Source organism: Pelodiscus sinensis, chromosome 1 (assembly GCF_052426305.1).
Source record: "Pelodiscus sinensis isolate ZL-2025 chromosome 1, ASM5242630v1, whole genome shotgun sequence".
NCBI lineage: Eukaryota > Metazoa > Chordata > Testudines > Trionychidae > Pelodiscus > Pelodiscus sinensis.
The window spans coordinates 113,371,720-113,388,391 of NC_143052.1; the positions used below are offsets into that span (position 1 = coordinate 113,371,720).

The window sequence follows — 16,672 nt, forward strand, 5'->3', positions numbered from 1 at the left end:
ACAGCTATTACAGAGTGCGCATCAGCAAGCGCTATAGAGCAATGAATATAAGGCACTTGGAATGCTTACATCCCTTCTATCGTGGGGAGTCCCATCCCTGATCCTCACTTCAAGGGCTGCAGTCAACATGGCTCCAGCTGGGGGAAATCCAGGGCACCCTCCGAGGTCTAGGTTCCTGGTGAAACTCACCAGGCACGGAACTTTCCACACTAGTGATATCACAGTTGTTTTACCTGGTGTGTGCGTACTGGCACCACTCCACTCTTTGCATTTTTATGAGCTGAGACCAAGGTCAAACTTGTTTACCGCTTAGTAGTTTCCCAGCTCAATTGCATGGGTTAAAGCTGAAAAGGGCCAGCTGGTGTTGGCGTTCGAAGGGTTCGAGGCTGTGTACTCCAAGGATGGAAACTTCCATTATGGTCCTCTGGGCTGCAGGCCCCACATATGGCATTTTATATGACATTGGGCATGAGCCAAAAGTGTCCAAATCCAAAAGATCCCAGAGTTCCAGGGGGTTCAGATCCAGGTATAGGAGGAACCAAGTTGGGTGCTTTGGTTGGGGCTCTCTCCAGATTTGGATATCTTTTTTGATTTCTGTCTGAACCACCGCGTAATAGTATGGGAACCTCTAATCTGGAAGTCTCAGGGGAAGAAGATTTCCAAGGCTTGAAGTTTCTCAACCCTAACCATTTCCTGCTCTGAGGAAGAGGTTTCCCTTCAAGTCCTCCCAGCAAGCTAGGCAGGCTCAGTGGAAATGGTGTGATAACCATTTCTATCTAGGAAGACTTTGAGCCACTGACTTCATTGTAGAGATGTTGCAGGGGGTGACAGTAGCAAATGCCTGAAGCCTTGATTGTTATAGATTTCTTCTGCTTCCTCCAGAATCTCTCCATAGACTTTTCCCCAGTTTCCCAGAGGCTACTGCTATTGGTGCCTGGCCTTATCTAAAAATGGTCACCCCAACGGCAGCCCTCAATTAGGGGTACTAAGTTTCCTCAGTAGTGTCACTGCTGTGTAGTGTGGCTGATGTACTGTGGCATGCATCACAACCTGTTGCTCATTGTTTTGAAACCAATATCTAAAGGAGCAGTGCAAAGAGCCCCTGAGGCTGATGGCAGAAGGTGCTAGGTAGGGAGAGGAAGAATTCTGAGCCTGCAGGGATGGTGTGGAGGTTATTCTGCATCTGGGAGTGTCCAGTGGGAGAGATTTCAGATTGGGAGGGGTATTTTAAAGTGGTTAAGAAAGGGGGGGGGGCAGTTCTTAGTTTGGGGACAGACGGGGAGGGGTGTACTGAGGAGTGGTCTCAAATAGTTGGGAATTGAGTTATGGGCTGCTGAGAGGTCTGGGGATGTTCTGAGTTGGGAGAAGGATTGTTTGGGCAAGGGTTGAGAGCAGGAAGGAATGGAGTCAATTGGCAAGTGAGGCATGAGCCTTTAACAAAGTCTGAATGAGGCTGGTCCAGTGAGTTTCCTTGTGTATCCCCGAACAGGGCTGCTTTCCTTGACATGTAAGGAGGAGCTGGTAAACAGGCTTTTACTTAGCTTTCCTATGCGTATGAAATTACACCGTAGCTTCCAGCCTGCACTTTGATTCTTGGCAGCTGGGCTTTTAAAAGTTTTCAGAGCCATTAGAATAAAGTATTGGGACTTATTTACAATGTGCAGTGGAGGATGTGTAAGGGACTGGTTTAGATTATGAGCATTGGGCTAACTTTTGACACCTCTCCTGGCCTCTTTCCTTAGAGTCGGGAGCTGTGAGTTTTTGTTCTAAGATCCTGTCATTAACAGCAAATGTTTGAGAAGTGCTAAATGTCATTGCCAAGGTGCTTCTTCAGGCTGAGCTGTGTGGGGAATGGCAGGAGGCTAATTTAGGCCCATATTAAAAATGTTTGTTTAAACAACAAATATGGATTGTTTGTATGCAGTGCAGTACCCTCTGGCTGTGTCTAGACTGCATCCCTTTTTTGTAAAAGGGATGCAAATTAGACATATCGCAATTGCAAATGAAGCGGGGATTTAAATCCCCCCGCTTCATTAGCATAAAAATAAAGCCTTTTCCGAAAGATCCCTTATCCCTCTTAAAATAAAATAAGGGATAAGGGATCTTTCGGAAAAGGCTTTATTTTCCGAAAGATCCGCGTCTAGACAGGCGCTTTTTTCCGGCAAAGCTCCGAGCCGGAAAAAAGTGGCAGCAATTTTTATGCTAATGAAGCGGGGGGGATTTAAATCCCTGCTTCATTTGCAAATGCGATATGTCTAATTTGCATCCCTTTTACAGAAAAGGGATGCAGCCTAGACACAGCCTCTGAGTTTTTGAATTGACAGGAGGGATAAATAAATTCTATACAAATGACTCAACATGAACAGAAGCTGTGCTCCTACCCTTTGAAAGTGTTTTTCGGTCAATAAAACAAAAGATAGGCGATAGGATTCTGGGCTAGCTCTTTCAATGGCATGGTAAGTGACTTACCCACAGTCTCAGATGCCTTAGGTTTACTTCTCATTAAAAGGGGAATAGCACATATATACTATGCCTTTTGGCTTGAATATCAAAAGCTTCCTGATATGATAGATAACCTCAGACTAAAGCTCATACAGTGCAAAGCAAAAATATGTATCACTTTATACAGGAATGGTTTTATAGGACATACAAAGCTATAACAAAGAGATTTTCAGATATTTCTGAAATTATACAATAATGAATCCCCTCCCCAAAAAAACCCTGCAATTAAATTAAAGGTTGATAAAAAACTATTTAGTTCTGAGCCAATGGGGAAACGGGCATTTGCATATAATACCTGATTGGCCCAGAGGTGAGACTTAACACTGAACTGCAGACAGTCATAATGTAGCATTTGCATATATGATTTGATTGGGTAAGATTGATTCTTGTCCAAGTATTTACTTCTGTGAAGGTAAACAATAGACACGTAATGATTTGTCACATGACGATGTGTAGCCAATAATGAGGAATTTTTTTTCTTATCTATTACAATGTGTAATTATCTTGTAGGTGTAGAGGATCAGACTTGGAAATATTCCACTTCACTGGTGTTAAAGTATCCCTTGAATGAGAATGGTGTAAAAGGCACAGAGTGTTATCTTACAGGAATTCTGGGGGTGTAGAAGAAGCCTAACAGAACAATTTATACACCAGAAGACCATCCAGCCAATGATGAAAACAAAGACGTTATCACCCACTGGAAGGTAATCAGAACTGCTGCTGCTTCAGTGAAGCCAAGAAGAGATTTTTATAGGAGGAAGGATTGAATTATGGTTGGGGCATGAGACTCAGGGGACATGCATTCATTTTCCAGCTCTACTGCAGATATCTAAGGTCACTCTGGGCAAGACACTTTATCTCTTTGGGTACGTCTAGACTACATGGCTCCGTCGACGGAGCCATGTAGATTAGTTTACTCGACAAAGGGAAATGAAGCGGTGATTTAAATAATCGCCGATTCATTTGAATCAAAATGGCTGCCGCGCTGTGCTGATCAGCTATTTGTCGGCACAGCGCGGCAGTCTAGATGGGGATCTGCTGACCCCAGTACCCTTCGTCGGCAGATCTTGTAAGCCTCGTTTCACGAGGCATAAAGGATCTGCCGACAAAGGGTTCTGGGGTCGGCAGATCCCCGTCTAGACTGCCGCGCTGTGCCGACAAACAGCTGATCGGCACAGTGTGGCGGCCATTTTGATGTAAATGAAGCAGCGATTATTTAAATCGCTGCTTCATTTCCCTTTGTCATCCTGCCTCATCTACATGGCTCCGTCGACGGAGCCGTGTAGTCTAGACACACCTTTAGTGCCTCATTTGCCAGTTTTCTACTTGAATGTTCTGTCCTTTTTTCCATCTCTCTATCTTATTGAATTAGAATGTAAACTTTTCTGGGCAGGGAATGTCTCTCACTAGGTGTTTGTAGAATAACTAGAGCAATGAGCCATAGTGTTGGTTGAGGGGTACTGGGGTACAAAGGATTGTGTAGTGCATAGGGCACTACACTAGGAGACAGAAGATCTGGGCTTAATTATGCAGACTTTCTGTGGGACTTTGGGAAAACTGTTTAGTCTACCTTGTGTCCCAGTTTCCCAGCTGTAAAATGGGGATAAGGATTTCCCTACCTCATGGGAGTGTTGTGAAGTTAAAATCCATTAAAGATTGTGAGGTGGTCACAGGGCCGGCCCGAGCCATTTGCGCGCCCTGGGCCCCGGGAGTGCGGTGCCACCCCCGGGAGTGCGACGCATGTGCGGCCCCAACCCTGAGCACGCGGTGCATGCGTGGCCCCACCCCGGGTGCGTGGCGCATGCGTGGCCCTGCCCCGGGCACGCGGAGCATGTGTGGTGCCGCCCCCGCTCGGCCCGGCAGCCCCACGTGCCACTCCCTATAATGGGGCACCCCGGGTGGTAGCCCGGTACAGCTCTGGGTGGTCAGACACTGTGTGCATATGTAGAAAGTCAACCGCTACCTCAGTACAAATAGTCAGAACAGGAGAACAGCATTTGAAAAGGGAGAGCTGTATTTGAATTGTTTTATATCCCACTTGGACTGATTATTGAATTAATCTTGCTGAATAGGGAGATTAGAGATCAGAGGCCAGTCCAAGGGGAAGGCAGTCTGTATCCAGTGAGAACCCAATTTGCCAATCATCTGGCTCTGGCAGGAACAGTTGCATGAACTGGCTTCAAGTGGAAAAATTACCTTGCATGATGATGATTCACTTAATTAGAAGTTAGCTAGATGAATAATTAGCTTGGATAGTGACGATCATAATTTTTCAGCCACTTTGTCCTTAGAGGATGAGGTGTAACAGTACATGCCAGACTGATACGCTCTGTTTTGAATAGGAACAGAGAGTACATGAGTCTTAAACTCCCTGTGTATTTGCTACCTTACTGTTGATTACAGGGAAGAAAAAAGTGAGAAATAGTTGTGTTAGAGAAGAAACAGGCTTAAGAGTGGCTCCCAGCATGAAAATGAAACATTTAGTTATATACTCCCCTCATTCTGTTACTCCTCCGCAGGAGGAGGAGAAAATCAGTGGCTATGCATCATCTTTTAGCTTGTGCTCACATACACAACATTCCCCCGCGTACACGGGTCAGAATCAAGCACTTAATAGGTTTGCAGAGCAGATAAGTGGGTTGGAACAGGAAATAGCATAAAATAGCATTTTCTGTGCTTTCAGACTACGTCTACACTTCAGAGCTATTTCAGGCTACCGGATAGTTATTGTCAGCCGACGGTCAGGGCAGTGTGTGTGTGTATGCTTCCGAGAAAAGGTTTAACGTCCGTGTCTTTACTGCTAGGACCGGGGTCCCGTCGCAGAGGGTGGCCAGCAGGCCAACAGACGCCCCGTTATATAGAAAGAGCTTATTACACCTTAGATTTTAACTGCTAGAACACAGGGGTTCCTTCGCAGCGGGCAGCCTGGGAAAGGCTGGAAAGGTGCCCCAACGGATCTTGTCACCTGGGAGTGACACAGATCCAAACGCCCAAGCTCTCCCTATGTCTGTCCCTTTATGACCGGCTGAAGTTCTTTTAAATTGTGCTTGGTTCTGTTACAGCAACTGAAGGAGTCAGGTTAAAGCTTAAACAGTTACAGGTTTATTAAAAGACTTATAAAAGCATATGGTTACAATGGCTATTGCTCTATTTCTTAAATGCTAACAAATACAGATTTTAAAAATGGTTACAAAGAAAATAAAGATAGAAAATAGAAATAATGGTACCAAGTGACAGCTTAATCTTTAAAGAGCTCTAAGTCTATGTATATATATACTTAAACAAAGGACCACATCCAGGTACAATTTTTACCCCTTTCTGTGCCTCTCGACTCCAGCGTGTCAGGCCAGGGCCGGTCTCTCAATTCCTAGGAAAGACGAATACGAGGTGGGCGTCCCCTTGGAACCTCGGGAGATCAAACACCTAACCCGACCAGCAGATAGATGGTAGATTGACACTCAGAGAAAATGCGCTGCTGGACCTATCTTTATACCGCTGGGGGCCCGTATTCTCTTTCTTATCTAAGATGCCGAATTGTACTGGTCCGTTTTGTGGCGCCAGTTCTTACAAGCAAGTTTCAAGTTAATTTACACTTGCAAGAGAGATAACTAAATTGTGAGCACTAGACATTTTTTTACTGGGCGAGAGATTCCTCCCCCCCGCGGATGGATGTGTGTTCGTATCAATATGGGTTTAAGTCAAGGGCACTCCTTGGCAGCCTCTTGGTTAACAATTGGCGTATCTCTGTTTACAGCCATTCACGGTCACAGCAGCTTGGGCCTTCTGCTCTGTGTGCCCTGTATGCTTCAGGCAAGCAAAAATGGATGTTACAAGGGGGTTCCTGTCTGGCTACAGTTATTCCATGTCTTTTGAGCAAGCCTGTTATTTTGAAATATAATGGGTTTGCCATCCCAACATCCCTGTAAACCTCCTTCCACAAGGAGTAAGGGACATTTCAGAATAGTGCTCTATTTTGAAATTTGGCACTGTTTAGACAGTGCCACATTTTGAAATAAACTATTTCTAAAGTAACTTGAAATAAGTGACACAATTTGCGTAGCTCAACTTACATAGCTTATTTCAAGTTCCACATGCAGGGTAGACGCACCCTCAGTTAAACTTCATCCTCCAAAAAACAGTAAAAGTATGTGTGCCACATAATTTCAGGAGGCAAGAAGAGAGAGGGAGATTGGGTGCCAGGCTGGAGGCTGTTCCATGCTTTCAGAGCGGGGGTTCTATTTCGAATCATTCCACAACAACCTGAATTGTTGAACCTAACTGTAGAAAACTGCAATTGCACAGATCCCTCAGGCTGATTCCTGATACCAAAGCCCTCCCCTTCTCCTCCTCAGTGGAATTACATCTGACTTAAATTAGGATGTGAAATGGGAGGATGTCACACATTCCATCGGAGCAACATACAGAGAAAAGCTCTCTTTTTATCTGTGTGTGTGTATGAGAGAAAGAGAGAGAACACACTGTGCAATGACTTTAACAAAGTTACTTCAGATTGTCAGTGCTGAATGTGAATCAGGATCTGGCCCCAAATGTAGTTTTTAGGCTTTGATCAGTCTGTGAGATTCTCCATCTTTTCATATTCTTTGAGATTCCCGTTAAACTCCTAACTTAACACTCTTATGTCTCTGTTGATTTTCAGTTATAATTGACAGCACCATGTCCTCTAAAATGACCAAACTAGACACTGCTTCCTCAGAGAAATGGGAACAGAAGAAGCAGGTGGGTACATCCTGCAGAAATATGGGGTTCAGCAGGCAGATACTGGTTTGCACTAGTGAGCAGGTAATTTGGGCTACCCCTAAACAGCAGTGTCAAGAAATGTGCTTAGTGACTGTTGAAAAGAGGCCAGAACTGAATGAATGTGAATTCTAAGTTCTCCATTCTGTGCCAAGGAAGCTAGCAGGCAAGGCCCTAAGCTACTGTAAATTGACTTGTCTCTCATTAGAGGCATGTTGATTCCAGCTGAGGGGCCCATGGCTTACAAGCAGCACCAGGGCTGGTGCTTTTCAGCCCTTCTTGCTGTGTGTCATATGTCAAAGCCAAGACTGACACAGCAAAACTTGTGTCTGACAATTGCTCTGCAAATTCAAAGGTGATGTCTGACAGTCCAGAGGGCTTAAATTTATTCTAAATAGCCATTCCACTGCTCTGTGCTTTCTTTTGTTATGTTTTTCCACACAGAAAGACCAAAGAAATGCTCAGTCTGACTTTGATTTTTGACTAAGGAAAACAACAAAGAACATGTATAAAGGCCTTGTTTCTCCACAGTCCTATACCAGTTTTATATTACTGATGTGGAATAATATTGGCATAAAGCTGCATCTGAACTGAAAAACAAAATAGTCATTTAACAAAAGCCCCCAAAGTAGCAGAGCGAGGCAGATTTTGAAGGTGCGATATGCAGCAAACAGAATGACATCTCCTTTCAGTTTCTGAATTACCGTGTTTTAGCGCATATAAACTGCAGGTTATACAAAGTTTTACAAACCCCGCAACCCCCCTGTGGGGTATACATGTTCACGGGGTGTCCAAGTTTATTTTTACTTGCCTGGGCGCGAGTGCGGCTCTCCTCCCGAAGGCCGGCCAAGCTCGCCTGCACTGCTTTCTCCGTTCTCCCCTCCCCGGAGCAGGGTGGGTTGCGCCTGGCTGTGTGGAGCCTGGGCTTGAGTGCGGCACCCTTCCTACAGGCCAGCCATCTCGCCTGCGCTACACTCTCCGTTCCCCCCTCCCGGAGGCTGCGGCTGGTATGTGCAATTACCAGGTACCTAAAAGTACAGTCTCTTTCCGACTTATGAACTGGTTATGAACCAAGCAATTGGTCGTAACTCGATTTGTTCATAAGTTGGACCCCATTGTGTTACACGTGACCGCGCTGTTCGTAGGTGTGGATTGCGTTCGTAACTTGGGGTCCACCAGTTACGATAGTTTTGGTCGTAACTGCGAATGGTTGTAAGTCGACCGTTTGCAACTCGGGGACCAGCTGTAGAGTATATAACCCGCGGGCTATACACGTGCGTGGGTTACCTAAGACATTTTTTACACATTTAGGGAAAATCGCGGGTTATTGCACAGGTGCAGGTTATACACGAGTGCGGGTTATATACGCTAATTTACGGTAGTCACGCTAGACACAATCTAGACTATAAGACTTGAAATGGTCAGAACTAAGCATTTCATTCTTAAAGGGCAAGCAGTAAAAGAATCTTTAGATTTTGAGTCATCCTAATTTTATGTGTAAGCAGTTCAAAGACAGATTAGTAGAAGTTGTATCAGGACTCAAATTGCAAGTAACTCTCCCTCATCCCCCAAAACACCAAGGTCTTCTCAGTGTATTCACCTACAGGACTTATTACATGGAAATATGTAGGTGGACTAGATATTTGATTGTATTCAACTTTTCAATTTACCTAATTTAAAAAGACATGACCTAAAGCAGTCCAGGGATTCTGATTTTCTTCACTGAAATTCTGCCATTTAAACTAGCTCAGTGCTGGACCTAAACCTTTGAAAAGCCAGCTAGATCAATCGCAGTTTTGGCTTTGCTTTTCAGCCTGTCAGTGACTCTTTTCTGATGTGACTTTTCCTGTTTTGCCTCAGCGTAATGTCTTGAAGAAACCGAGTGACCTACCCTTCATCAGCACTGTCTGTCACTTGGTTTCCGCTAAATATACTTCCATCAAAAAGAGACACTCATGCTTCAAACTTAAGCTTACTGGGACAGCGAAAAGAGGGAAGCCCATCAATGAAGTTGTAATCAGCAGTGCACAACCAGTGCTGACAACCCTTGAGCCCCAGGGTGAGTAAACTGGGATAGAGAGTCAATGGGAAGGGAAAATGGAACTCAAAATAAAACTCCCATGGGAAATTCCTCATTCAACCCGGATTGCCAGGCTCAGATCGTGTGCAGTTTTTCAGCAACTTCTCTGCCTAAAGCCAGCGGGAAAATGGGCCTCGGTCTCCACTGGTGATATGGCTGCTCTGAGAACAATGACATATAAACATAAGCCAATGGATTCTTACTCACACTGAAAGAGAGTCGAGAAACTAACTCTATGTGTCTCTTTGTAGCTGCAACAGGAAAATGTAAGGGTCTAGATTCAGCGCAGGAGAAGCCGCCTGTTCATTGTGAAACCACTGAGCAGGTAATAATTATCTGTTGTTCTACTAGAGACTTCTATTAGGGGTAGGCTATGATGTATTCTAGGGGATCACAAACATCATTGGACCCCTACTTCTGACAACAAAAATGACTACATGACTCCAGGAGTCAGGACGGAAGCATTGCTGCCTAGTGGTGTAGTTTAGGCATTGGCTCTTGTCCCAGGTTCCAGCTTCAGCCTCAAGCCCCAGCAAGTCTAACGCCACCTCTGGTGACCCCATTAAAATGGGGTTGTGAGAAGTGTTTCTTGTAAGCTGTGCACTTGTGTGGCCTCTCAGGAGAGTCACATGTCGCTTCACCGACTAGCAGAGTGCCCATGGCTGGGTTTGTGTTTCTACCAGTGGTGCACATTCACACATACCTTGGTGCACATAACATTTATTCTGTACATGGATGGAAAAAATTCGCACATAGATGGAAAAGATTAGAGGGTACATTGGTTGTGACCCACTCTGGGGTCTTGACCTACAGTTTGAGAACTGCTGAGCTCTGTTAGCAAGAGTGAGTAGAACTGTGGTGGCAGCTGAATGTTTTTCTGGTGAGTTGTGAATAGGGGTAGCCTCTTTTACATTCATGTATCTGATCAAACGATGGGCAGTTGTGGGTTTCACTAGAGAACCACAGGCAGCTCATACAGTTTCCATTCAAACACTAGAGGGAATGCTAGGGTAATGGACAAATTTTCTGTTGGCTGAAAATTAGGAAAAGGCAGATAAAATAGGATGACTCACACTGCATTTCACAGATGTTCTAAGACAACATTATGATGAAGTATCTACTGTATGGAAGATTAAGCCTCACAATAAGCAGAAGGGGATGTGCCTTCATCACTTGCAATCTACTCTATTTTGAGATGCGCTCTTAGGACAACACTTTGAAAAACAGCCTGAAGTTGTTCAGCACTTATGAAAATCACCCCACTTTCTTGGCTACCTCATGAAGGCTACGTCTACACTGGCATGATTTTCCGGAAATGCTTTTAGCGGAAAAGTTTTCCGTTAAAAGCATTTTCGTAAAAATCGCATCTAGATTGGCAGGATGCTTTTCTGCAAAAGCACTTTTTGTGGAAAAGCGTCCGAGGCCAATCTAGATGCGCTTTTCTGCAAAAAAGCTCCGATCGCCATTTTAGCCATTGGGGCTTTTTTGCGGAAAACAGTACTATGCTGTCTACACTGGCCCTTTTGCGCAAAAGTCTTTCAGAAAAAGACTTTTGCCCGAACGGGAGCAGCATAGTATTTCCGGAAAAGCACTGATGATTTTACATGAAATCGTCAGTGCTTTTCCGGAAATTCAAGCGGCCAGTCTAGACACAGCCAACGAGTTTAGGAGCCTAACTTTGTGCACCCAAGTCTGAAAGTTTTGCTCATAGATGTACAGATTTATTTAGAATAAAACAAACTTTCTTCTGACTATTTCATTTTCAGGATGTTTCAGATGCAAAGAACCTCATGATGTCTTCCAAAGTGAAGGATGCAAATGACGCTATGGCCGACACAATAATAGCGGTTGTAGGCCCGACCAAAGACACCATCCAAGCCAGTCTAGGGACCACCCAGTCAGCAGCAATTAATGGTATGGATACAGTCATCAGATGAAAAGTGTGTAGGGATTGCTAGAAAACAAGAATTCTGATTGACAACAAAATTCCAGGCTTTGACATTCTTTTTCATTCTACAGTGAAATGAAAATAAGCCTTTCAAAAAATTGTATTAAAAAACTTGAGCAAGTCTCAGACCAGAATAGGCTGGAATCAGGGCACTCATCTAAGTTGGGGGTGACCAGGTTCAATTCCCTGATTTGGAGCAGGGAGCTGGACCTGGGGCTCCCCACATCCCAGTTAATGCCCTAAGCCCTAAGCTATTGGCTGTGCCAGGATGGATTCTGTCCATTCCATCCTGGAGCTGAGAAACCTCGATGCAGGAAGTTTCATGCACAGCACCACAGTTCTGTGAATAGTCTTGGTTTTGATTAATCCAGTATAAGAACACTGTGCTGAAAAATTCCTGACTAGCTGGATGGGCAGGAATGAATTTCAAGCAGTGCTGGAGACAGCTGATGAGCTCTCACATCCTGCCTCTACACAGTTGGTGAAATGGGCAAGGACTTTTCTGGATTACATACAGGTTGAGAATTTCAATGAAGCTTAAGGGAGTTCACTATTCAACTTCCACTGGTTTCCAGTAAGAGTTGAGTGGCTAATTCTCATAGGTCTCTTTGAAAATTCCAGTCCCGGTTTCAATATTTTGGCTTTATCTTTAAAAATAAAATGGGGCCCTCCCAGTGTTTCACTCTTTTAATTACCTGGGTCTTTCCTTTTATTGGGAAGTGGCCTCTTCCATTCATCAGAGCAAATAATGATCCACAGGATTTCCACTTGGACTCACTTTAAGCCATGAGCTACTCTTTCAGTTCTAGTCCTTGCTGTCATCCATTCACCTCCCTGTGGTGGAAAAGGAAGACAAGTATCAGACTGACAGAAGAGAATGATTTTGAAATATGTCCCCAGCATCCTGTGAGGTGAGACTTGGCCACAGCTGTGACAACATATGTTAAGCTATGATGTGACATTTATTTTACTGAAGCTTGATCGGAAAAGTGCACATATCTTGGCACGCAAGAGTCTAAGCCACTAAACTATGACTGGAGTGGAATGTGTTTTCACCCTTGACTGTCAACTTTGGCTGGCACTTGGGGAGGGGAGTTAATGCTTTCTGGATAGAGGAAATTTAAGTGTGTTTGTAGACATGATGCTCTCAAATGTGTGGTCAATGGGTATGTTCCTTGACAAAGGTAAATGGTAGTAAATGGGGGGGAGACACTTCAAGAACCACTGCTTTTTCTAGAAAAACACTGGCTAGTTTCAGAGAGGAAAAGTAGTTAAACATCCTGGATCTGGATTGAATTTACACATCAGCCACACATTCCTGTGTGATCTCAGAATAGTCATTTCAGCTCTTTGTGCTTCAGTTCCCCATTTGTAAAAATGTGTCATAAACGTCTCTTGCACCCATTGTCTGTTTAGATTATAAATTCTAGACCATCTGCTGCTACGTGTATGTGCTGTGCCTAGCACAAGGCCTGAGTCAATTGGGGACTCCACACGTTGCCATGCCACAAATATCAGCAATAGTTGTTTATCCAGTTTCTCATTACAACAATTCCATTACTAGATTGATGGCAAACAGTGGTAACAGCAGTGCAGTTGCCTAGGGGCCAGACTTTTAATGGTATATAGGTACCTAAAGATGCAGATAAGGACCTAGTGAGAGAAATGCCCAGGTGGCCTATGTTATACAAGAGGTCAGACTAGATGACCACAGTGGTCCTTTCCAACTTTATACTCTATGAGTCAGGCTTTCAAATGACACTGTGAGGAAGCTGTGGTCCATTCTGACCCTAACACCTTTCATCTGCCACAATAGCCTTATTCTCTTGTGTCTTTTGGTTAAATGTACAGCATTTGCAGAAGAAGATGGAGTGGCTTCTGCTCAGCAGCAGCAAGTGTATGGCAATTACCTAGCGCATTTGGGCACCGGGATGACCCAGTTCCAGCAATGTGCTTACCAGCATTTCCACAGCATGGTGAGGGGTGCCGGCCAAACCATCTGGGAGGCTCTTCAAACCAGTTACCTGGTAGGAACAACGTTCTTCTTTCCCTTCATCCTTATCCCAGGGACGGTCTGGGCTGGACCATAATGTAATTAATCTTCTTCTTTGAGTGGCGTCTGCTTATTCCCACTCTTGGGGTGTCCCCAGTGCTTAATTTGTAATGAAAGCAGTGCTGCAATTATTTTAAATTTCATAACTGACACGGCAACCTCAGATGTTGGGGTGATGACCCGCCAAGCCAAAAGTTGGCATAGTTATGATCAGTGAAACCTTCCAATGCCATTGGAGCATCACATTACACCCTTCTCGCATGATTCCAAATGCTTGCGGGGCAAAGCCAGAAAAGTGATGCTGAGCATCAACTACAATAGTTCCTTCCAGCCATAGTGGCACATGGAGCAGGAACCTCACCTGGTCTATGAACTCAGATTTGTCATAATGTATTGTTTCCAGGGCCTTCTTCACTAGAGTGGCCGTGTTAGTCTGAAACATTAAAAACAATGAGTAGTCCAGTGGCACTAACTAACTATATATATATATGTGTGGGAAAAATCCAGAATCACAGGATGGAACCATATAAGCATCAGAGGCTCATACAGCTGCACGTCCACTAATGTGATCTATGTTATCAAGTGCCAGCAATGCCCCTCTGCCATGTATTTTGGCCAAACTGGACACTCTCTGTAACAAAGGATAAATGGACACAAATCAGATATTATAAATCATACCACACATTGAACCTCCCTAGTCTGGTACCCTCAGGACCTGAGCAGTCCCGAACAAGGGAATTTGCTGGACCGTGGAGGTCAGGCATCCAGGCTCTCCCAGGGTTTCCCTCCTGGCCACTGCCCTGTCTGGCTCACCTGCTTGGGTCTTCTGCCCCCAGCCTGCTCACAGGGCTCTGCTCCCTGGCTGTGTCTAGACTGGCAAGTTTTTCCGCAAAAGGAAGTGCTTTTGTGCAAAAAATTGCCAGCTGTCTACACTGGCCGCTTAAATTTCCACAAAAGTACTGACGATCTACTGTCCAAAATCAGTGCTTCTTGTGGAAATACTTTGATGTCCCCGTTCGGGCAAAAGCCCTTTTCCGGAAATGCTTTTGCGCAAAAGGACCAGTGTAGATAGGCAGCTAAGACATTTTGCGCAAAAGCAGGCTAAACAGAAAAAAGCCCTTTGGGCGCTCTGAGGCTCCGTAGCCAGACTCAGCTTCCCAGACTTCCTGCTAATGCAAGCCATCTTAAAGCAGATGCAGGCTGCTGAGGTCACCAGGCAGGACCCTTATTTGGATCTCAGGGCTGCGGTCTGCCACGTGGCCCCTGCATCCTCAGCAGCCACCCCGCAGCAGGATGGCAGCTCCAGGGGGGCACCAGCCACCCACACCCCCAGCGCAGGAGGCCCCCAGGGGCCGCAAACGACGGGCCCATCCTGGTCATCGGGGGAGCTGGACAGCCTGCTCGACCTCTGGCAGCCTGCTGACCCCTGCATGGCCCAGGCGCTTGCCCAGCAAGGCCATCCAGCCCGGACCCTTGAATAAGTCCAGGCTAAAGTCAAGGAGCTGCGCCTGGGCTATGTGCGGGCCAGCGAGGGCCAGGGGGCAGGAGCAGACACCTGCCCCCATTACGACTGGCTCCATGCCATCCTGGGCCAGCCAGCCCCGCAAGCCCCGGACGTGCCCGTTGACAGCAGTGTGTGTCCCTCCCCTCCCCCGTCACCAGGACCACTGAGGCGGGGGAAGGAGACAACAATGCATCGGAGGATGAGGCCAGCACTGTCACCCAGCAAGCCCCTCCCCAGCAGCCCCGACATCTCCTGCGTATCCTCGGAAGCCGGGGAAGGATCCATCGGTGAGTCTTGCACTTTGCACTCACAAGGGCGGGGGGCAGAGGGTGGGGGGGAGCCAGGCGCCCGAGGAGGGAGGGGGAGAGCATGTCACTCAGGCCATGTGAGTTGCACTCTGTGTAGCATTAGGCAGGAAGCAGCACGTGGAACCAAGTATAGCCTGGTGACCGAGCGGGATGTGGCCATGGCAGGCAGCTGCAGGGCACGCCTGGGACTGTGCTGTTCACACACATTCAGCAGGACCAGGTGAAGGGTGGATGCCGGCTGGAACCAGCCAGGGCCCCAGGGACTCAGCCCAGAGCCCGCACCTCCGCAAGGGTGCAGCATGGAGAACGGCACACTGTCCCATGCCTGGCTGTGAGGCACAGCCAGCTGCTCCTGGGAAAACCGCAGCGTCACAGCCCTGTGAACATGGCCCCCACCGAGCCCCTCGCCTGCTCCCGGTGCCTTGGCTGGCTCTCCAAGGGAAGTCCCCACTGCGGCCACACATGTCCCTGGGCTACGTGTGTGAGGGATTGTAGGAGGGAGAAGGGGGGGAAGCACTCAGGCAGCCCCTAGGGCCGCCTGAGTTTTGCTGCAAAGATGGGACACCCCCCCTGGTTCCATCCCAGGAGATATCCCACGCGATGGGGATCTGAAAGCCCAGACCACCTCTGCCAGATGTGCTCCCAGGCACTGTGTGGGGATGCATCTCACTCCCTATCAAACATCAGTGATTAGCCCAAAGCCTCACAGCCCTCACTGGCAGGGAGTTCCACAGGTTAACGCAGCACACGCGCCCTCCCACCCTTCACGGGGCCAGGACCCAGACTGATGGTTACAATACATGGCGGAGGACCCTACTCCAGGGGCAGTCCTCTTTGCAAACATACAACATGGGGGGCATTGGGGAAACTGAGTGGGCCCAAGCCACACTACTGTGGTGTCACCTGGGCTCAGGGGTGGAGGGCATGGAGGTGTGGGGACAGTGGCCGGCCTGCTTGACTGACCCATCCTTTCTTTTCTTCCCTGCAGCGGGACCAAGCACAAGCCAGGGACCCTCCAGTCGGCAGCAGCGGCACCCCCAGCTGCCCAGCCACGGAGGCAGAGGCTCCGCCACCAGGACCAGCTCCTACGGCGCCACGTGCAGACCATAGAGTGCGTCGAGGCTGCTATCACTCAACGCGTGGAGGCGGACCTGCAGTGGCGCCAGGAGGCCTGGGCCGCCTTCTAGGCCCAGTGCACCAGGATGGCTGACTCTATCGCCACCCTCACTGCCCACATATCCCATGCCATCCATCATGGCATGGCCTTACCCCATGCCCCTGCCATCCCTCCCCTAGCACTGCCCCTGCAATGCCCCCTCCTGCCACTCCTGCAATAGCCCCTCCTGCCCACCAGCCCGTGCAGCCTGCCCCGATGCAGCCTGCCCCCCATGACCAGGTCCGCCCCCGCAGGAGCCGTCGCAGGAGCCACCCCTCCGAGGAGTAGCTCCTCCCCCTCCTGGTTGAAGGTCTCCTCCCCCTCTTCCCCTCGTAAATAAAAACATACAAGGTTTTCAGTTGAAAA

At 47.2% G+C, this 16,672-nt stretch overlaps 1 protein-coding gene across 1 annotated transcript in view; it reads left to right on the forward strand.

Moving 5' to 3' along the window:
• The first annotated feature begins 2,978 nt into the window (after window positions 1-2,978).
• The window catches only part of LOC102452524 (perilipin-3-like), a 34,439-nt gene continuing 20,745 nt past the window's right edge, over window positions 2,979-16,672 (forward strand). Inside the window, exons 1-6 of the mRNA XM_075897358.2 lie at window positions 2,979-3,206; window positions 7,160-7,239; window positions 9,118-9,316; window positions 9,589-9,662; window positions 11,104-11,251; window positions 13,137-13,312. Of these exons, the coding sequence (XP_075753473.2) occupies window positions 7,177-7,239; window positions 9,118-9,316; window positions 9,589-9,662; window positions 11,104-11,251; window positions 13,137-13,312 (660 nt within the window). The 5' untranslated portion in view covers window positions 2,979-3,206; window positions 7,160-7,176. The remainder of the gene's footprint in view (window positions 3,207-7,159; window positions 7,240-9,117; window positions 9,317-9,588; window positions 9,663-11,103; window positions 11,252-13,136; window positions 13,313-16,672) is intronic.